The sequence below is a fragment of the Carassius auratus genome, chromosome 40 (genome assembly GCF_003368295.1).
Source record: "Carassius auratus strain Wakin chromosome 40, ASM336829v1, whole genome shotgun sequence".
Lineage (NCBI taxonomy): Eukaryota > Metazoa > Chordata > Actinopteri > Cypriniformes > Cyprinidae > Carassius > Carassius auratus.
In genome coordinates, this window is record NC_039282.1 from 5,784,965 (window position 1) to 5,808,296 (window position 23,332).

Below are 23,332 nucleotides of genomic sequence, written 5' to 3' on the forward strand. Positions count from 1 at the left end.
GTTACCATGAATACACTGTACAGTGGCTTCACCATGCTGACAGGAGAAGAGATGGCAGGGAGGGGAGAATGGCCAGTAAAGAACAGTCACATAAAAGAAAGGAACCAAACCACTAGACAAGAAATTTTAGTTTGAGAACTGCTGTTACTGATTCGGCATCGAGAAGAGTATTTAGAAAAGGCATGCATGATATTTTCGTACATGGAAACAAAATTTTAAAGGGGAATATCAAGGAGTGCCTCTAAAAGGTTGCAAAAAAAATGCCTGCATTTAATAACCGCAGGCCTTGTTTATATTCCAGCAATAAAACTATTCAAGATATTTGCCAGAAAACTGGCAAAAAAAAAAAAAAAAAAAACTGATGTAATTATTTATTTTATTTCATTTTTACAAAAAAGTAATTCCCCTTTAAATTAGAATGATTTAAGACCCCGCCTGCAAACCCCTCCCCTTTCAGACATGGATTCGACCCTTACCTATTGTGGTGTAGAGGACCTGGTCACAACAATGCTGCCCAGATAGCTGAGATCAATCAAAAACAAAGAGGGTAAGACTACCAGAGTCTCCACAGTAAAGTGCGTCTCTAATCTAGATGAGGATGAGTGTTGCAAGAGATGAGTGCATACTCATCCCTGGCAACGAAGGCCGCCTAAGAAGGCCACCGTGATGGTCGAAGCCCTGAGTTGGAGGAAGTGAAAGAAATGGAAGGAAATGAGCTGGAGAGGATGAGTGATGTGATCAGCCCACAAAAGAGGACAAAGAAGGAAGAGCCATGGGATCATCATGGATGCACTAGAAAATCCTTAATCATGAAAAACATTATACACTATGATAATTTCCTATATCAGAATCACACTCTCAAAGGTTAAAGGAGAATAGGATTTGAAGAAAAAAAAAGTATGGAAATTTATCTTGTGAACCGAATAAGGAGTTATACTGGAGGACATGGAATTTTTTGCATATGTAAATAGTTCATAGTAAGATGTACATGTAAAAATATTTTTATCAAAAATTGCAAAAGCATGAAAGCATTGCTTTTGCGGTACAGATGATGAATAACAATCTCCTTTGTCATTTTGGAGCCTCCAATGTTACAGTTCACCTACCCTGGAGAGGGTTCTGAGGGGAGCATCTCCTCATCTGTCCTTCTCTGAGATGGCATCTGGCCGAAAGCATCACTGCTCTCCGCAGGGGGTGAAGGGGACTGGGAGGGGTAGCTGGCCGCGGCTGTGGCAAAGGCCATGTGTGCATGGTAGCTGAGGCTGGGCCGCTGGCCACTCTGGCCTTGAGTAGGTGAAGTGGCAGGGGAAGAGGAGAGAGACCTTCGGGAGAAGGAGACACTGGCGGGGTGACGGGCACTCTCGGGCATCTCTTGAGAACGGGAAGACCGCAGGATGCTGGGGCGGGGAGGAGGGCGGACGAGAATGTCTGGAGAGCCGGCGTGTGAGCTGGGAGGGGTTTGGGTGAGAGGGGAGAGTCGTGACGGCTGCAGGACCACCTGCTGCAGGCCGAGATCCATCCTTCGTGCTGCCCTGGGGCTCAGCCAAGGCTGGGCCTCAGACCTCCAGCCGTCAGAGCTCTCACTGTGCAGTGTGCTTGGGCTCCCCATGCGGGCTGTGGCGCCTAAGTAAGGCAACACTGGTACGCCCATACCGTGGGCAGTGTGTCTCAACTGCCCCAGAGTCTGGGACTGTTGCATAGTTATATGCTTGGCTGAAGGGCCCTGAGGCGGAAACCTGCCGGGAGATCTGCTCAGGTGGGCTCTAGGGGCCTCCAGCTGGAGAAAAGCAGAGCTTGAAGGGAGCTGAGAGGTGGTGCTAAGAGTACGACTATGGGAGGGGTATGGCGGGGGCTCTGGGAGGTCCCGGTGGAGATATGAGGAATGATGTGGTGGAAGAGTGAGACGGGGACCCTCCTGACCTAGAAAGGGGAAGTCAGGAGGCTGCCAGATCTCGGTCGAGCGAGAGGAGGGAGGGCTATGCACCAGTGGGAGGGCGTGGCCGGAGGCTCCATACTGATGGATCATCAGCTCCTCCCTCTCCTCTGGGATGGTGGGATGGCGGAACGGCCCCTCAGGGGGGTATGAAGGTGAGGAGGACATGGCAGAGCTACGTGGACTAACATCAGGCATGTAAAAAGGAGGGTGAAGCTCCACCTCAGCACCACTACCTAGATAGCCATAGAAGGGGCCTGGAGGGAAGACCCTGTGAAAATGGGAGACCCGGCTCTGCCCTGTGGCCTCAAGCCGACTATCCTCCGAGATGCTCATACCTTCCATAGGCCTCTGGAACCGGGGGCTGTAGGCTGGGGGCTGCATGTAGGACTCCTGGCTGGAGGACACAGGGGATATCTGGGGCCTGAGGGTGGCCATGACTGGGGGTAGGGGCCCTGGGTCATCATTCTCCTCATCTGATTGGCGGAACTCAGGATACAAGTCTGATTCCTCCACAAAAGGAAAACCCTCAATACGTCGTGGCTTGAGGGATGTGTCGATGTCACTGGGATCCATAACGAATCGGCCATCAGGTCCACGGCTGATCAGCTCGATGGGCGTGGTGACCTCAGCCTCATGCTTGGACACACTGTACTTCTTACTGGTTATTGCTCTCTTGGTTTTCTTATAGAGGGAAAGCTCTTTCTCTTTCCTGGGGCTTGGCAACTTCTTAACGTAAAGACCATGGCCATCCAGGCTGGCCAGAGATGGAGGCCGGGAGGAAGTGATGCTCTCAGGACTGATCTTCCCAGAGGACAGCCTATCAATCAAAAAAGACATGGGGCTTAGGACTGAGCCCTGGGGAATACCAGAACTTAAAATCAGCACTATCAAAAAATAATCACTCCACATTAAAACATGGACAATAATTCAATGAAAATGGCATGGTTTTAACACTTTTTTGTTTTATGTACATCTTTTATAATTTAACACAATTTAGGGTAAGTAATAAAATCTTTACCAATGTTTTTTTTTTTTATATAATGGTAATTAGATTAAACTTTGGTCTTCATTTAAAGGACAATAAAGTGAAAGATGATGTCAGGTTGACATAATGGAGAACAACAGAATGGGGACAGGGCACAGAAACAGATAAGTCAGTATAGGCACCAGTAAGCTAACAAAAATATCAGCTAAACTATATCTTCACCAAACTCTTCTTTAATAACCTATCTTGCTGGTTATAAGTGGTAAACAAATGTCAAAATTAGGAGCAGCAGAGGTCTGAAGTTGTCTATTCCCCCACAGATGCATTTTAGCTCTGCACCACTAACTGAAATCATGCAGCTACAGCAGACAGGCACATGCTAGTGCCTGTTGCAAAGAGAGATGCAGGTGCAAGCACTCACTGAGGGCTGGTGGATGGGGGCCTGTAGCTGCTCCTGTCTGGCTCTTCCCAGTAGGGCTCAATGCCAGGCAAGGGGGTAAGAGGAGGCCTGCGGTAACAAAAACACAATAGAGACGGGGCAGAGTTGGCCGTCAACCAGACTATGGTTCCACACTACTATGTGGAAATGGGTGGGATGGGAGCATGAGACTGCAGCTCTATGAAGACCAAAATGGAATCGGATAAGAGCATGAGTCTTAGTTTGAACTGGGTTGGAGGTGCTACGCTTAATTTTATCCTTCCTTTAGTTCTGGTTAATTGTAAGAGTGACATGCTGCCATGCCTGCACTGATCAATTCAGAGGAGCTGGGGGCTAAGCATCATGTTATAATATATTCTTGTGCTATTTAAATTTTCTATCACAACCTGACTGAACAGCAAAAAAAAAAGAAAAAAAAATAGAAAGAGCTTGAGAAGATTGTTTGTAATGGCAAATCAATGCATCTCACTGCTGAGAGCAGAGGTAAGCACAGATGCATTTATAGCAGCCACTTTAGTGACCACTCCAATCCTCCTCTATGCATCCCTCATGGTAACACAGCAGCTGCTAGGGTCAGCTGTTTGATTTCCCAAACTGTACATGCTCTCTCTCTCTCTCTCTCTCTCTCTCTCTCTCTCTCTCAAGCCATGATCCTGATAGTCAACAGATTTGCATAAGTGCAAAGGATGATAGATGTCACTATGTACTGGTACTTACGGAGATTCAATGCTTTTCCTTGTGTGTGTAATCGATAGTGGAGGGTCTAAGAACAAATCACACAATGCCACATCAGCATGACAATATGCTTCAGATCTGTATCTCAACCACTGCAATGCTGAAGCTGGTAAAATGCAACAGACTGAAAAGATACAATTCCAATACAGCTGTGATATGCACAACATCCGTGCAGGAATTCTTCATTTTAGCTTTAAAACAAGAGAGACAAATAACTGTGTCTTGAAGTTAACAGGGACTTACCTCGTTTGCGTTTGAGCTTGCGACGATGCTGCTTGTTGACAAAACATGCAGCAAGTGTGCTGAAGAGGATGGCAGCCGCCAAGAAACAGATGGTGGCCACGATGCCAGCCACCAATGGCTTCGCCAGCCCCTCGTCTGAGATCTCTGTGGGAGGGAAGGGGTCTGAGAGAGGAAACATACTCCAGAACATGAAATTAGGATGGAAGAATGCAGCAAGCATACAAACACAAAAGCTGGTTAGCATGATCAATGACAGTGATTCAGTTAGTGTGCATTATAAAGCAGACTATAGCATAGTGTTAACGCAATCAGAAGCACCTTGCCTATTTAGATCGAGAGGGCATGAAGCTTTAACATTTTTAAGCCAAGAGGATTGTGAATGCAACTTCCAAAAACAACTTAGCGGTAGTATCTTTAATAATTATCTTTTTTGTAGGTAAGGTAACGTTTATCTAACATCCTGTGGCTGCAATCACATCTAAATTGAGTCAGTCCTATTGACTTTATCATACAACACAAATGCATTGTGAACTATTAAACAACTATATTGGCTAAATATGTAAATAACTTTAACCTAGGATTTTTTTTAATTAATTTTTTATAAGCTTAAACAGCCACTGGTGGCCCCTCAAAAAATAGGTGCATGTCACCCTTGTATCACATCTACAACAGCAAAAAAAATAATAAAAAAATAATAATATATATATACATATATATATATATATATATATATATATATATATATATGCAGAAGGGCACTAACTACATTGAGCAACAGAGGGCAGTGAAGCTCTAGGTGGCTAAAGCAATGAGTTGGTGCATTTTAGTGACGCCCCTTATTCTCACCTGTACTTGACACTCCCACCACATTACTGCTCTCACTGACAAGATCATCCATTACAGCCAGCGCTCTGAATTCATACCAAGAATCCTGGGAGACATAGAAACAGGTCAGTGGGTCACAAGTCCTCTGAGGCCAGCAGGTTGAAGTGTCAGTTCTACCAACAGATTCGTAACAAGAACATTTGTAGCAGACTGCTGCAATGTAGCTGTATGTCAGACTGAATTAAAATGTCATCCTCTGAGCTTTTCAGTGGAAATGCATTCCCTCACTGCGTTTCTCTAAATAATCACAGAACTGCAACGCTCTGAAAGAAGATCGACATCACTAAATTGAATTTCTTTAAATTAAACATTTTCACTTAGAAATACATCATGCAACAAAAATAAATTGGGTTTCACTTCACCTATTATAATGGGTAACTTAAATCGCACACGTACCATACAAAAGCATGTGGTCGGTTGGCAAGTTTTAAAAAATGCTCTTCAAGGCAACATTTATTTGATTTATTTGCAGAGTCCACTGTGTATTTTCCATGCATGTTAGAAGTGATGTTAAAGCAATAGTGTTACCTGAATAAGATCTCTTGCTATGATCTCAGTCTCAGTTGCAGGAATTAAGTCATCCAGAACCTCCCACCTTTCCCCCAGACGAAACTCGATGATGTAACGGTCGATTGGTGAAGAGTGATTGGCCGGAGGAAGCCATGTCAACAATACACCCTGCTGTGTCCGGTTGGCTGTGAGGCACCGTGGTGGAGTTAGAAGCACCAGTGGTTCAGGGGTACTTATAGGATACCCTAGGAAAGATGAAGTGAGGTTGCAAACGTATCTCATGTGGAGGGTTATTCAGAGGTCCATTACAAGGTTTAGTTAATGTAGAAGTGCCACCCACCTCCTGTAGTCACAGTGACTACCTCACTGAAGGGGCCGGTGCCCAGTTTGTTCTGGGCCAACACACTAAATTCGTAGGCAGTCTTTGGCTCCAACCCCTGGACCACCAACCACGTCTGAGAGCCGTGCACAGGTACGGACAGCCAGTCATGTGGCCCTAAATCATTCTTCACCTTTCTATTGGATTATACCAAAGAGTTCCATTTTAAAACTTCAATTAAGTACACTGAGACACCTTAAATAACAAGAACATTGCATATGACTTATTTCTTGAAATACAGTGAAATGTAAATAAATTGAGCTTAAACATTACCATTGATCAATTAATTAAATCCATGGCTTTAACACATTAGAAGAAATAATACTACAAGTCACAAGTACATAAAAAAGGAGAGGAAGGAAGTATAATCAGAGGGGGTGCTGGCATGACTTACACCGGGCCATACCAGACCGAGAACGTCTGTTCAAAGCCTCCGTCATATCCAGGTTCCCAGGAAACGTTAGCGGAGCTTGTGGATGCTGACACGTGGACATTAGTTGGCGCATGTGGACTAGTGCCTGAAACAGGGTTATTTTTAATTGGTAGTGTCTGCAAATGCTAGGACTATTGCTCATACTAAATGTTATGGATTTGAATTAAACACAAAAACCATAAGTATTTAAATTTGCCACATAACTCTTCCTGAATAAAACGGATAAATGACACATCAGATCGAGTGGCTTGTGGAGCTGAGACTTTACAAGCCAAAATACCATAGCGACTTGGGAATAGTTTGACCTGGGCCAGTTTTTTTGTACAATTTATTAATTAATTAATTTTTTATTGCCACTTTTGATCAATTTAATGTGTCCTCACTGAATTAAATAATGTATTTATTTTTAAAAAATCGTACTGACCCCAAACTCACTAAACATTTGCAAGCCGCAAGGTCATTGTTAGGAGATACATCAGGGAACGTTGTCTATTATTGGCTGCAATTCATTCTTACTGATTAACCCAAAATCTTTAACGTCTAGGCCAGACTGTTTTTCCCAAAACAATACAACTTTTCAAGATGGATTTAGCCTTGTCAGACACAACTAGAAAGATTTCTGAAAAACTAAAGTACAGGAGATCCATGTGTCTGACCTGAACCTTTTCTCACTTATTTTCTCTGACCAGACAATAAACTAACTCCATGCACAGACTGACCCTGTCTGATAATGGCAGGAGAGTGCCAGACGATGAAGACACTGAAGTGGAGGATGGATTCGAGATTTCCATCACATCTCTTATCGGCACCAAGCAGCTGCGGAGGATCTGTTAATTGCTCCCTGATTAAGCATAATCTTTAAACTGTCATGACACCAGTCCATCACCAAACAAATAATGTGTGTGAGAGGTTGTGTGCCCGCTGACACATCACTTGTTATTCGAGGCCAAACTCTCAGACGTGACAGCTGAGTTAGAGCTCCCACGAGCTACACGGCCCCCACTGTAATGACTCACTTGTGCTGCTTGGCTGGAAATCGTAATGTCCTAGCCTACACTTCCTATTTGGCACTTGTTAAGAAATCACATATCTAACATATTTTGTGTCCTTAAGAACCTTCCAAATTGAACATGGAGTACTGATCTGTGCCAAAAATGTACAGAACAAAAATGTAATTGAATGAATAGAAATAATGTGCAATGCTACAGACAGACAGACAGGTAGATAGATAGATTTTAAATTTTGGGTGAATTATCTCTTTAATGACAAGCGGCAGCATGTTAGTACTGTTAGACTGCTGTCATTTTAAGACCTGCATGCATCTGTTTTTCTCTAAACTGTTTAATTTCACTTTACACGTAACAACTGTTTATATGTAAACTTTTTGTTTTTTGACAGTTTTAGCACAATCAGCCATGGAAGATAACGTTATCATAGTGTTAACACAATATTAATAACTATGCTAAACACAAGAGTAGTAATCAGGTGCTGTTTGACAGGCTTTTTAGTGTGCGCACGCTTCAGAACAAAGTCAGAACAGCATGCTAATTAAATATTTAACTGGTCAAGACTTTAAAGCACATGCAAATAATTTACTTTTGTGATTTTTCAGTGTCCTGTAAGTGTAACTCTATCGCCGAGTTAACATTTGATGTGAATGTATGTCGCACTGTACAATATATTGAGATGGAATAATAGAATATGCGCTTTAGCACAATATTACGATATTTCTTCAAAATCATACTGTGGAGACATTTTAATCATCCAAGATCAAAAAATTTGACATCGTACACCCATACGACCGACCGACCGACCGACCGACCGACCGACCGACAGACAGACAGACAGACAGACAGACAGACAGACAGACAGATAGATAGATAGATAGATAGATAGCACTTTATTTTACAGTCCTGTTCCTCATGTACATACTATGTACTTATTATAGTAATTACAATAACTATGTAATAACTAGGTACTAAACCTGAACCTACTCCTAAACCTAACCCTACCCCATGTAGTTACCTTGTATTACCAGAACTTTCTTAGCTAAATACACTGTAAGTATACTATAAGTACACATACTGTAAAATAAAGTGCTAAACTGATAGATCTTTTCTCAGCTTCTCTTCTTCCAAGAAGTGGAAACATCAGTGTGTTAAAATCTGTAAGTTAAGAGTGATTTACCTATTACAAAAAGGCGTGTGCTGGCAGTGATGCTTGTTACTACGTTGGTGGCAACACATTCCCACTCCCCATGATCCTCTTTGCTCAGAGAGACAAACTGCAAGCTACCACTTGGTAAGATGTTATGTTTGCTTCTGCTGGGCTTCCCAACCTTGACAAAGTACAAAATAATAAACAGTTCATGATCTTATATCTATGGAAAGGGAAAATATTATACCTAATGTTGTGGTGGGTCATGGTACCTTTCTCCATACGATGGTTGGAATCTCAGGGTCTCCAGAAGCAGCGCAGGGGATGACCAGCTCTCTTCCCGCCTCCTGGCGGTACTCCCCCCCGGGGCTCACGTTGAAGTAAGGGGGGTCCTGGGGTCACATGATGACGTTTACCTCACAAACCGAACAATGTATCTCAAAAATTCAAGGAAAATGTGATTATGTGATTTTTAATTAAAGAGCTGGTCATATGGGTTTTAGAAAATATATATTTTAGCAATTTGTAACATAGCAATTTTTGTAATCTTATAGCATCTTTTTTTACAAGTAACCCTTAATTATAGTAATGGGCATTTAGTTTCCGACACGCATTGTATACGGAAAGACCAATCACAACAGACTAAGCCAGCTGACCAATCAGAGCAGAGTAGGCTTACGGAAGGGAGGAGTTTACAGACTCAGAACTGCTTTGAACAATTGTTTTCAAAATCATTGAAAAATTATTCTAATATTAAATGCATATTCTGAGAAAATTACAATGTTTTCTGTCCTTAGATGCATTTAAACCTGTTGTAGGGGACTCCAACACAATATTAGGACACTTTAAAATAACATATGACCTGCTTTTTAAGATGCACTGACTCACCTTTAGCACCAGAGTGGCCGGAGGGGACTGTCCCATGGTACCTAGGACATTGTAAGGCACACAGGTGTAGGTGCCAAGGGAGTCTTCAGTGACCTCTGCCACCCGAATACTTCCGTCCGCCATCTGGCTCCATCCAGGATACTGTGAGAGGAAGAGAGGAGCACAATCAGTGAACTGGACTGTTGTCAAACAGTCAAGAGTCTTGGTATTTGAGACGTCAGAAGTCCATGCATTATAGACCTTCTCGATTCTGAGGGGGTAGCCATCTTTTTCCCATCGGACTGACGTAACTGGGGGGTTGGCATCCACTGGGCAGCGAATGATTCCCGGCAACTTTCTTGGGGCGTAGATGACAGGTGGCATGTTCACAACACGGGCAGGGTCTGCGGAGAGGACACGGTCCAAACAGGAATCAGAAACATGGGTAATCATATTAACTATGGTACCGCAGAATAGAATACATTATGAAAATATCTGAAAGAACTGAAAATTCAACATGGAATGGAACTGCAAATAAATTTACTGGGAGGACTTGAACTTTTCATCCACTTACATTTCCCTGTAAACATCAGGCCTTGTCACTATTATGGTAACATTGGCAAAAATATGGTAACTTTTGTTACAACATAATTGTCTAATCTATCAAGTAAAACTCATAAACTGACAAAAAGTCGCTTTAAAAACCAAGCAATTTTTTTTTCTGGTCAACACAGCAAATCAATAATCAATATGCTTTTGTTGAATCGTTGCTGCACGACTTCTTAAACTTCTTAAAATAATCATGTTTTACAGCTGTATTTGTAAAAAAAAAAAAAAAATTACCCATGATGCTTTACAGAAAATCCACCAATCAGAGGATTGTGGTGAGCAAATTATTCAAAAACAGATTTCTTTAAGTATTTTGACAGCATAGCAAGACTGACTTATGATGAATCTATAATTTTTATTTGTTTTTGTCATTCACAATGCTTTATGGTATTGTAGTTCTCAGTACATAGTCTTGTATTTTTGTCTTTTTGTCTGATTTTCAAAAATGTTTTTTATGGTGTTTGTAATGTAATTCACCTCATAGCTGATTGGTTTGAGTCACGGGTTTAAAATGTGAAATATTTTATGTTACAACAAACTCATTTTACAGTTCATAGCAGCTACACGTATAAAAATCTAAATCAACACATCTCCCAAATTTTCACTGCGAAATCGCAGTGTTCAGGGGCCTGTGTAAGTGATGTGTTGTAACAGAACATTTAAGTGTTATTTAAAGCCCTTCCTGTGAAGTTCTCTCACCTGCAGCAGCCCTGGGGTGTCACTGACTGATGTAGCACAACCCCAGCGGCGCAGAGGAGCGCCTGCTAATAAGACAGTCAGCCACTGCTCTGAATATGACACAATACAATGTGCTTTTCCACAGCTAATCTCTTCTCTCTTCAAACTACCATGCTATGTTTCCACTCAGTTAATTCATTAAGGCCTCTTTGTCACCCCTGACCTCTTTTCTGCTGTGATGATATAGCTCAGGGATCCTCAAATCTGGCCGACAAGATCCACTTTCCTGCAGAGTTTAGCTGAAACCCTAACCAAACACACCTGAACATGCTAATCAGTGTCTTCAGGATCATTAGAAAAACACAGGTAGGTGAGTTTGATCAGGGTTTGAGCTAAACTCTGCAGCGAGTTGGCCTTCCAGGGCAAGATTTGAGGAGCCCTGATATAGCGGGCCACCGTGACATACTGTTCTGGTTGGTTAATTGAGAGAAATAAACCAGCCCTTTGGCCACTGAAAATTCACATTCAAGGCAATACACATTTCTCTACACATTACATTTTCTTCCTAACAATCACTAGTGGCTTCAGATATTTTTATTAGCGGTCAACCATTATGTTTTTTAATGGCAGATACCCATCTACACCTACAGGGCTGCTGAGGGCCGACTTGTATGTAATAATCTAATCTAATCTAATATAATATAATATTATATTATATTATATATACAGAATGAAATGATTATATATATATATATATATATATATATATATATATATATATATATATATATATAATTAGTAGTTTAACAGTAGGTAATACTGTAGGTTTGGTACATTGATGTGCATTCATATCTGCACATCTGCTTTCATTCAGAATTCAGATTTGGAACTATTGTTTTAGAATAAAATTAAAGTTGCTTCATTGATAACTATTGGCTGTCATTTATAACTTTCATTATGATTCCACTTTTTCATGGAAGTAAGCCTTCTCCACTCTGTCTTTCTATCCATGACAGACAAACAGACAGACAGACACAGAGGAAGCTCAGACTCTGGCTTATCCGCCACTTTCTGCAGCACCACAAGAGTCCTGCTGCAGATGGAAGCGGGCGATTAAACAGAGAGAGAGAGAGAGAGAGAGAGAGAGAGAGGCAGCAACTAGAACATCTGAGATGCCTGGCAGCCACCACTGCATCTCAAAGGGTGTAAATAGTTCTGTCCCTGCATGTGACAGACACCAATTACCCGCTCTGATGATAGTATACTTGACATAAAACACCTCAAAGGCACACAGGACATAGACTGAGATTTTAAACGCAGGCCTGGTGCTGCAGGCTATTTAAGAGGTTGAAGGTGAAACTCACATTGCACGGTCAGGTAAGCTGAAGCTGAGGGGGAGATGCCCAGGCTGTTACTAGGGCTGCAGGTGTATTTCCCAGCATCCTCTGGCTTCACTCTGTAGATAATTAGGGTTCCGTCAATAAAGATTCGAACGCGGAGCTTCAGATCACTGCAGGGAAGAAAAGAGAGATGATCTGTTTGAAAAAAATTATTAAATGTGTTTGTACATAGACAAGAATTGAAGCTGATACAATGTCTCATTGTTATGGCAGTCTGTTTTTGCATTAGAGTGAATAATAAAAAAGTTTATTGTGAGAAAGTTTTAAAATTAACTATAATTTTTTTTTTTTTTTTTTTTTTTTTCAAAAATAAACACCAAAACTGTTAAAGTCACACATACATGATTTCATGATTTCACAGTCAGGACTTAGACTAAGCCAGGTTAAGGCCATAGTTCAATAAGGACATTTACGATAAGTATCTTTTATAAATGTTCCTTAGAAAAAAGAAAAAAAAAACATTATTGGTGTGCACAAAGATGTCAACGTATGTTTTCTTTGAGTTAAAACAGCTCGAAAGGGTGCAACTGAGGAAAAGGTCAGACATTTTGAAAAATGTTATATATAATTGCAATTGTGATTAATAAAATTGCAATTGTTAAACAAAGTCAAAGTTATGAGAGTGGCAATTTTTAAATAAAAAACAATTATGAGAAAGTCTTAAATATGAGATGAGAGAACTTATGAGAGAAAGTCTCAATAATGAAAAATGTATGCATTTGTAAATAAAACGTTGCCATTGCATAATATAGTTGCAATAATGGAAACTATATACATTTTTGCAATATAAAATTGCAATTATGAAATAAAGTCAAATTTATGAGTATAAAGTCAAATTCTGAGATATAAAATTAGTTATGAAAAATAATGACATCTATAAGAATGTTATAATTGATGGGAAATGGCATTCATCATTCATATATTTTTATAACGTTATTTTCACACAGGATAATTATTTATAAATCAATAAATGAATGAATGAATAAAAAAAAAAACTGATAAATAAATAAATAATTTGAGATCAGATGATATTTGGCAAAACCCCTGCTTGAAGACCCTTGTTTTATAATCTGTCTGCAGATAAAAAGAATCACCTCTAAGTAAATAAAATCATGATTCTTATGGTTAATTTGACAAATATCAGTGTCCACTAAAGTGTTTTTACACAAAGTGGTAAGTTAGCCAGCAGTCTGAATATTCCCATGAACATCACAGTTCAATAGTAACGAGAAAAAGAAAGAAAAAAACGGTATTTCGAACCATTATTCTGGCCTGTTTCCACAGAGATGAACAGACTACAGCCCTGCGTATAGAGGGTCAATACGGCCACGCTTGGGGGAGTCAGAACAGCTTCTGGCTCGGCTTCAGATGATCAGCATGCTTTTTTAGGCATGTGATGACACAAGCATAGTGTCACAAGATGTTCCCATCCCGGCATAAAAACCTGCTGTGTGCGCCTCCACGTAACTGCGCTAGCATTTGCCTTAATGCAGCTGTAGAGGGCTTGAGATTCAGGGATTCTGGGTCTAAAAATATATGTGACTCTAATCTTTAACCGACAGATACACACACACACAGCAGCTTTTGTATTCAAGAGTCTTAAACTTGGCACAGTAGTGAACTCGATCATAACTTTACTTCTTGAAGTAGACGTTGTCCTCTTCCCAGTACCAGGTGTAGGTCAGGTTGCCAGGATACGCCTCTGCTTGGCATGTGAATTGGGCATTCTGGGATATGTTAACAGTGATGTTCTCAGGTGGTGACACAATGTATGGAGGACCTGGTGGAGGCAAACAGTGACAAGAGTTATAGACAGACGAGTAAGAAAAAATCAAAACAGGAAAATTAGAGTTATTGTTTTATTATAAGAAATAAAATTGCAACTGTTAGATATAAAGTCACAATAACGAGAAAACCACAATTGTACAGTCATAACATAAATAAACCATTCGGAAGATATAAAAATGTGAAATGACAAGATATAGTTTAAAATTTGTGATATATACATTTGCATTCATGAGACTTACAAGACACATCTGTAAAATAAAATGGTGATGTTTATGAGATATGGACATATTTGTGAGATAAAGTCACAATGATGATATATAAAATAACAGTTTTCAAAAATAAAGACACATTTGTGAGATTTCTCTAAGGCGGAAATATGCTTTCTTACATTATTACATTTGTAAACTGATGGCAACTACAGGTAACTAGCATTCAGCTCAAATTTAACTAGCTTTAGCGAGCACGATTAAAGACCGTTTCATTGCTTACAAATACTCTACATCTAAAATATTTTTTGTTGTTTTTTTTTACGAACACAGGACTGAGCATTTTAAATCAGAAATGTGAAGCTAGTCGTTACGGGTTTGTGGGATTATTTACTTGTTTCATCTTTTGGTTTATGGATTGTTTTGTGAAAACTCAATGCTAACAAGCTAAGTCAGCCTTCCGCCTGCTAACTTTTTGTTTCTTAGCGTATTTACCGCAAATAAATTTCAGTTTTGTTTATGTACACAAGAGAAATGAATTATTGTCTGTGGTAATCAACTGCATGCCACAGTTGTGGTATTACATACAATTACCTTAATTCTCCTCCATATATATATAAACCTGTCTAATAGAGACAGCAAGGATATACCACTGTCAGGCCTTCCCACAGAGAATATTATCCTTCCCACATGAGGCTGTCACTGAAATTGCCAATAGACTTTTAATTAGACGTGTGGGTAGACAGGAATACTGTCGTGAACTCGGACCGCTGTGAGATTTCTGGCTGCTCTGCAGAAAGATACAGCATGAATGCTGCTCTTAGCACAAACAAACCCATGACTAGCCGTGAAATATCTCCTAATCTTAATGTGTGGACTATGCTGAGAGCTTCCTGGATGTTTCCTTAATGTGCAGTAAATGACACGGCATCTAAGGGGATTACTGACAGTAGCGCAGCTTTGCTTATTAAAATGAAATCGCAAAAGGCATCACTTGAACGCGTCTAAAAATATCCCTGGCGTGGCTTGCACTCATGTTATTGAAGCAGGTTTCAACTAGAGTGCCTCTCCAGAGGCTTCATGAGAATATTGCTTTTTGTAAAAACAATATTGCTAGTTTACTAAACAAAACAGCCCATGGCCAAGACAATTTTGGCTCGGCACGGTTCATATGTGTCTCCATCTGACTCGTTGGTACTCAGACAAGAGCAGACGATCCTCTTCTAAATCACTCCAACCTTCAGGTAGGGCAGATGATATAGGCAAAATATATAGTGTATAGAGTTATCAAAGCTACCACAATATTTATGAAATCATGAGATAAAATCACTTTTATCATTCTATTGACAGCCTTATTTTAAATACTAACAAAAAAAAAAAACTGCTTTAATGATAGGCAGAGATCTCTTTATAATTTCAAAAGTATTATTGTACACACAGCATAAATCTTGGTCTTTATGCATGAAATTATATAGCCTTCACTAATCTGGGGGGAAAAAATATTAAATTGTTTTTAAAGCCCTACATTAAAATGATTGTGATATTCAAGGCATTGCTTCATTTTAGATCAATGGCAAATCATCACAAATATACTGTTTCTATATCAGTATATATCAGCCATCCCTTAGCAGATAATGTAGGGATCATGGACAAGAAGCTCCATGTATCCGGTATGTTTCCTGGTGCTCTGTGATCACATGCATCCTCTAAATTCTGTTTCCCGGTGCAGGCTGTGTGTTAGCGTGCCGCTCTGTATTCGCAGCCATGCTCCACTGCCATAAATCTGATTGCAGTGAAAGCCACAAAGCCAGTGACAGGCAGCTTGCTCATGTTTGCTGTCATACTGTACACAGTCCATGGATAATAAACTGAACCACTTCATCATTCTGTACTAACGCGGAGGCCATATGGGGAGAGACTGTGTTACCATTACCAGGTGCTGAATCAAAGCGAACAACGATTATTCTGTTTGCTTGTGCATGAATCTCACACACTTATCAAAAGATCCCATCATGAAGGAGACTAAACAGGCAGATCTTTTTCAAGGTCGCAATTGATCGATGGCTTAAACGGACCGGCTTGTCGATGCCGGCATTTTTTTCCCTTTAATTCATTATATTTTAACTTTCAACAGCCAGGCCAAAAGGTATGGAAGCCCATTTCTGACACTGACAAGAACAAATGCCATAAAACATAATTATGATATAAAAAGTCAGTTATTAGATAAAATGTAAAAATGATGAGATTATTATTCATATATAAATTATGAGATACCGGGTCATAATTATGAGATTATAACATAAAAAGTCAAAACTGACATAGTAATAATTATAATATCAAAGTCTACAACAAACTAAGTCATAATTATCAGATAAAAATAGATAAATGAGATCAAATTCATAAAAAAGTCAAAATTGAGATTAGTCAGTTATGTCGTTATTTTAACTTCAATTTTCAACATTTATATCAAAATTATGAGATGTCCCAACTACAACGTCTTAATTAAGACTTTTTAAGTCACAGTATAAAAAGTAAAAATTGAGATAAATTCATAATTATTAATCATAGTATACTTTAGACATTTTATGTTGACTCATAAGTCTCATAATTTCTAAATGTCTACTTCTATATCTCATAATAAGACACAGTGTCTCAATTTTGACCTTTTGTCATAATAACACATTTTTATTTCACAAATATGATTAACAAAAATATGTTTCACCCACTCTGAAGGAGAGGGAGAGTGTACAAGGCATGAGTGGTAACTGTAAACCTGAGGTATATCACTACCATCGCTCCGGCAGGCTGTAAACAGCTTCTACTGGAAGGCTCCATCAGGAGCTGAGTGACAGGAAGTGATCTATCCACATGGAGCGGTCTGAGCTTATTGACTGCGGCAGATGTGTGTAGACTGACGAGACGTAAAGACCAGACTTTGAGCACAATGATGTGTCCATACACAGTTTCACTAAAAGAGACGAATTAACCAGAAATCAGCGAGGGCGTTGCATCTTTGCACTTAGTATCGATGGGACGCAATGACTACAGTAGCGAGTAAAAGGTCAAATATTGATAGTGAAGGACGTTTGCTGGCTTCTTCCAACTATCAGTACCGGAAGTTTTTTTTTTTTTCATGTATAGATGCGCTTGTTTGTTGTGTATGTATCTCTTTGCTGGAAAGGAAAGTAAATGGATATGTGTTACTACACAGACATCCAAATCTTAAACGCTCACCTTGCACCAGAAGGCGGGTGGTGTGTAGTGCCTCCCCCTGGTCACTGTGAGCACGACAGCTGTAGGCCCCCCGGTCCTCCCGCGTGATGGCCTGCACCGTCAGACTGCCGTCACTCACCTGTAGAGACAGTCGAAGTATTAAACATGGGTTACGCAAAAAAATAATCAAAATGGTCAAAAATCTGTTTGGTAACTAGTTGATTTAGCTCTTATACAGTACGTTATACAGTAGCACATTTTTAGCAATTCATAAAAATGTTTCAAATTAACATTTCAATGGAATTTTAAAAGTGCATTTTCAAAAAATCTGATTTGAAACCAAGTGTAAAAAGAAAATATGCACTGTTATGCTTGTGTGCTTTGTAACAAACCAATCAATATAGATCTGCATCTGAGCTTGAAAGTGCAACTGTATCTTCCTGAACACATGGATGACATGAAATACTGCATAGGTTCCTGACAGGACTTTTTTTTTTTTAGGAGTGGGTTGAATCTTATTCCCTGCACGTCTATTGCTTTAGCCAGAGGAGACTGGCCTTATTGTTCCTCCCACACAATATCCCAAGGTGTGTCAAGTCCCACTGGAACGTTGACACAATCCACCCGGCCTGTTCCATCACCATCCTGTCGCTGACAGTCACATCACACTGATGACCCAGACGAGAGCAGGTAATAAACTCTCTCAAACACAGTGTGTGTGCAGAGAGCTTCATTTAAACACACACTGCTGTGGAGGAGGGCAGGGTGAGAAACAAGCTCTGAGCACCGAGATGAGACATCTGTGCCTCTTGCTCTTTAGCGTGTGTATTCCTTCAGTGCATTCCTCCATTTCTCTAACTTCTAGCCATGGAAGCAGGGAAACTAATGGAGGACCACCAGCCTCCTCGGCACTGTTCTCAAAGGTGAGGTCACGACACACTTCTTTTGAATAAATGTCTGGGACTGTGGCTGGTTAGCAGTGGGAACAGCTTTTAAAAGTATGAGCCAAGAGCTGAAGCTAAGTGCTTTCTCCCTACAGAAGAAATTATTAAATATAGATTTGATACAATCTAATTGCAGCCAAATCAAGATTAATCACAGCGCATGGGGCCATTTACTAAATGTGATGTGGAATTGCCTAGCCTTCTGCAGCATTCACATTCACTGACATCCATATGAAGTGGGATTGTTTCTGCAGAGGGTCTGGGATTAAGCATACAGCAAAAGTATCTTTTGCAGATTTAAGCCACTCATAAAAAGCAATTTTTAGCTTAAGTCAAAATAATGTTTTTTTATAATTTCGGACAACACATATTTTGTTTTGTCACTTTGTATAACACTTTTTGACATTTAAAAATGTGTAATAAAATGTAATGTTTTCAAATACATTTTTAAGTTTTAAAGGTGAGATGTTAATCTATTAAAATATGCGCCACTTTGATATTTTATATAAATGCAAAGACATTCTAATTAACAGTTAATGTATTTTTTCCTTAAAACAACATACAATAATAATAATAATAATAATAATAATAATAATAACTTGTAACATGTGACCATCTCTGTTATATATAAATGTGACAATTAATACTTATGAATAATTATTTAAATGTTTTTATTAAAACAATAATTGTAATATTAATAAATTATAGTTTATTAAATATAACCATTTAATTCCTATTTAGTTTGAAAAGATAGTTTATTAAAATAAATGCCACATGGTTTGTGTGTGTGTGCACGCGTGTGTGCGTGTGTGTGTGTGTGTGATAAATGCTCAACATTTATCATGTAATTATTTACTATAATAAATGCAACTGAGTTTGACATGTTGTTACATAATGCAAAGACATGATAATTCTTAATAATTTAATAACATTTTAATTAGAACAATATTTGTTACAATCAAAAATAAAAATTTATTAAATGTAACAATTTAATAAATGTCCCCAAAAAATATGAACATAAATTTGCTTTACATTTAACAAATTTCAGGGCATTCTGGGTTGAGCCAGACCCCACGGAATGAGTGAGCGGAGCAGAATATGCAGAAATGCGCTCTCCTCTCACAAGCTTGGATCGGAACAAACCCGAACCTCACTGTCTGCTGAACAGAAACATAAAAAAATAGACATAGCCAGACTAGACTATTTTAGTACAAATTATGAGTTTATTGACGATTTTTTTATAGTTCTTGTTAAAATTAGAATATATTAAGGAGGTTTTTTTGTTTGTTTGTTTTTTTGCCTAGTTCCTACGTCTATGTCCCAATAGACTCTTATCAGGTGATAAAAAAAAAATATCGCCGTTAATCTATTCTCAAAGTTGGGTTGGGAGCTGGGTCTATACTACGCGAGCTATGATGACTTTCACCCATATATTTTAGCGCGGATGTATACCTAGCCGAATCTGTAGGGGGCAAGAACGAGTCTTTAAACCTGTGTGTATGTCTACTGTGAAATTACCACATCAAACGCGATGTGCTAACATGGATGCAGCAAAGATGCTGCCAGGTTTGCTTCAGGGAATTTTTTTTTTTAAAGAAGCTTCCCAATGGATACCTCGACAAGACGCATGCCTGTTTCACACATACTCCGTCTGCAGTGTGTATGCAGTCCGTGTGCATTTTGTATGTGGTGCAGAAGCAGCACGGACTCATACTTCACACAGGACGCATTTACAGTCCGCTACTCGGTACGCGAACGATTGCTGCCCTGCTGCAAGTGCAATGCTCCTGGAATGCACTGACGGACCGCAACTGCATGAACAAGCCATTTTAATCTAGATTAATTCCAAGATTACAGTGAGATTAATCTAGATTAAAAAAAATTATCTATGCCCACCACTAATATATATATATATATATATATATATATATATATATATATATATATATATATATATATATAAAACTGTCCACATCCAGCTGCCTAGGGTGATTGAGGATCTCAACAGGGTCTACAGTATGGACATTCTGGAACAGTTTTAGCAAGTGGACACTAACCAGTGCCTCTCGGTGCCACTACCCATTTGAGGTGAGAACACAGGACGATACCGGCTCTACACGAAGGCTATAGAACCTATCGAATGTATTAGGGGTCGCCCTGCCCACAGCTCAACAAATATCTGTCAGCGAGGCGCCACGAGCCAGCAATCAGGAGAATGCAACACTTCTAGTTGAGTGAGCTCGCAACCTGAATGGGCAGGGCACAACCTGTGCCTAATAAGCCAGGGTTATGGCATCCACAATAGTCAGCCATCCTCTGCTTAGAGACGGCATTCCCCTTCTGCCGGCCTCCATAACAGACAAAAAGCTGGTATGAGGTCCGGAAGCTTTGTGTCCAGTCTACATAGCATCTCAATGTTAGGACGGGACAGAACAAAGCCAGGGCTGGGTCTGCCTCCTCCAGGGGCAGCGCTTGCAGGTTCACCGCTTGGTCTTTGAAGGGTGTAGTGAGAACCTTGGGCACGTAGCCAGACCGGGGCCTCAGGATTACCTGGGAGTCAGCTGGCTCAAACTCTAGGCACGAATCGTCGACCAAAAATGCATGCAGGTCCCCTACCCTCTTGATGGAGGCCAGTGCAAGCAGGATCAGTTTTTAATGAAAGAAACCTTAGCTCAACTGAATGCAAAGGCTCGAATTGGCCCTGCTGTAGTGATTTAAGCACTAGAGTCAGGTCCCAAGAGGGTATAGAGGGGGGCTGGAAAAGATTTAACCTCCTGGCCCCTCTAAGGAACCTGATGATGAGGTCATGCTAACCCAAAGACTTCCCATTCACGGGGTCATGGTATGCAGCAATAGCGGCTACCTGGACTTTGAGGGTGGAGGGAGACAGACTTCGCTCCAGCCTTAGCTCCAGCCCTTGCTGCAGAAAGGAAAGGACGACCGCAATCGGGCATCTTCGGGGGTCTTCTCGGTGAGAAGAACACCACTCGACGAACAGGTTCCACTTCAAGGCATAAGCGTGTCTTGTAGACGGTGCTCTTGCCGAAGTGATGGTGTTCACTACCTCCTGGGGAAGGTCACCTAGAACCTCCAAATCCCATCCAGGGACCAGACATGGAGTTTCAAGATATGGATGCGGGTGCCAAACGGTGCCCTGTCTCTGAGTCAGTAGATCCTTCCTCAGGAGAATCGGCCAAGGAGGGGCTATCGCGAGGAGCACTAGTTCAGGGAATCAGGTCCGAGTGGGCCAATACGCCACCACTAGCAAGACTTGCTCCTCGTCCTCCCGGATTTTGCACAGTGTCTGTGCGAGAAGGCTCACTGGGGGAAATGCATATTTGTGTAGGCCCCGCAGCCAGCTGTGTGCCAGTGCATCTGTGCCGAAAGTTCCCATGGAACAAGAACAACTGGCAGTGAGAAGTCTCTGGAGAGGTCTCTAAATCAGCTGGACCATCAGGGGATGGAGTCGCCATTCTACCGGGGAGCATTGATCGAGACAGCTCCTCGGCTGTACGATTGAGCAGGCCTGGAATGTGAACACAGAAGGTGGCGGGCGAGTTGCGACATGCGAAAGGAGTGCAGACCACCTTGTAGGTTGATGTACGCAACGGTCGCTGTGTTGTCCATTCGGACCAGCACATGCTTGCCTTGTAAGCGACCTTTGAGACAGTTCAAGGCAAGTGATCCCAAGATTGTGCTAGTATCAGCCAATCGTCTAGATAGTTGAGAATGCAAACACCCTGCTCTCTGAGGGGAAGAGCCACCTCCGCGACTTTTGTGAAGACACGAGGGACAGGGACAGCCCGAATGTCATGACCTTGTACTGATCTGGCCATCCTTTGAACACAAACCACAGAAAAGGTCTGTGGCATGGAAGGATGGATGCATGAAAGTACGCGTTCTTCAGGTCGATCGCTGCAAACCAATCTTGGGGACGGACACACCCGAAATGCGTTTATGCATCAGCATCTTGAACAGTAGCAGATGAATGGCCTGATTCAAGACTTGCAGATCCAAGATCGGTCGTAACCCACTGTAACCCTGTGGAACACAGGGACCCAACTCGGGTGGCTTGTGAGCAGGCCAGAGTGTGTTGCGAGTGTGGGGTGCAGGGCTCACCTTGTTCCAGTAGCCCGGGAAAACATAGCTGCCATTGACTTAGGCATTGCCACCATCCCGGAGGGCAGCAGCATGACCAAATCTTCATCTGACAGCTCTCCCTCCGATGCTGAGATCAACATCTGGTCAGGGGGAGACCCACTGGATACAGCTGGTACGCTCTTTTACGTTCCGTGGGTTGCTCCACTGGATCAGAGGTGCAGGGTTGGTTCCCTGTGAGGTTTGCCACCACAGTAATCCTCAAACCACCTGCGCTACTGCCGGAAGTGGTTCTCATCTGTCGGCCGCCAGAACAAGCCCCAGATCAAGCCCCAGAAATTTGCTCTTTAGAAAATGCTCTTTTAGTGCTGAGGCGCACAGGAGAATTGGCCACTTGCAACACGACAGGGGGTAGTGCAGCCTGAAGTGCGCAACCTACTCGACACAGGAACGACCACCACTGAATTGCCGTCTCGCCAACACACGAAGCTTCCGAGAGCGTGCTGAACTCGTAGTTCACAGCAGACATGGTTGAGCAGAATGATACTAACGCTCGGCTCTGAAGTGAAAAGCTGGTATGCATTGCACGTGCTGCATTCTTATACTCACGCTGTGATCAGTGGCAGCTGGATGCAATAATTGCATGCCAATGTGCATTTGCTCTTTTACTTTACACTCAAAGAAGATTGGTCTATTGAAGCGATATCCCATTTTCGTTGGTCACTGTCATTGCGCCGAGATTAATTAATATTAGATTTATATTTTTTTAGATTAATATTTTAAATAATTTCACAAATAATCAGTTTAATTCATAATTAAATAATAAT

The 23,332-nt window shown here is 41.0% G+C and overlaps 1 protein-coding gene across 1 annotated transcript in view; it reads right to left on the reverse strand.

Moving 5' to 3' along the window:
• Nucleotides 1-1,102: 1,102 nt before the first annotated feature.
• Nucleotides 1,103-23,332, reverse strand: part of igsf9ba (immunoglobulin superfamily, member 9Ba) — a 53,284-nt gene continuing 31,054 nt past the window's right edge. Inside the window, exons 5-18 of the mRNA XM_026226205.1 lie at nucleotides 17,485-17,602; nucleotides 13,895-14,036; nucleotides 12,221-12,366; nucleotides 9,831-9,973; nucleotides 9,591-9,731; nucleotides 8,975-9,094; nucleotides 8,733-8,883; nucleotides 6,507-6,630; nucleotides 6,074-6,249; nucleotides 5,752-5,978; nucleotides 5,185-5,269; nucleotides 4,339-4,500; nucleotides 4,078-4,123; nucleotides 1,103-2,753 (exon numbers count right to left, since the gene is read on the reverse strand). Of these exons, the coding sequence (XP_026081990.1) occupies nucleotides 1,103-2,753; nucleotides 4,078-4,123; nucleotides 4,339-4,500; nucleotides 5,185-5,269; nucleotides 5,752-5,978; nucleotides 6,074-6,249; nucleotides 6,507-6,630; nucleotides 8,733-8,883; nucleotides 8,975-9,094; nucleotides 9,591-9,731; nucleotides 9,831-9,973; nucleotides 12,221-12,366; nucleotides 13,895-14,036; nucleotides 17,485-17,602 (3,432 nt within the window). The remainder of the gene's footprint in view (nucleotides 2,754-4,077; nucleotides 4,124-4,338; nucleotides 4,501-5,184; nucleotides 5,270-5,751; nucleotides 5,979-6,073; nucleotides 6,250-6,506; nucleotides 6,631-8,732; nucleotides 8,884-8,974; nucleotides 9,095-9,590; nucleotides 9,732-9,830; nucleotides 9,974-12,220; nucleotides 12,367-13,894; nucleotides 14,037-17,484; nucleotides 17,603-23,332) is intronic.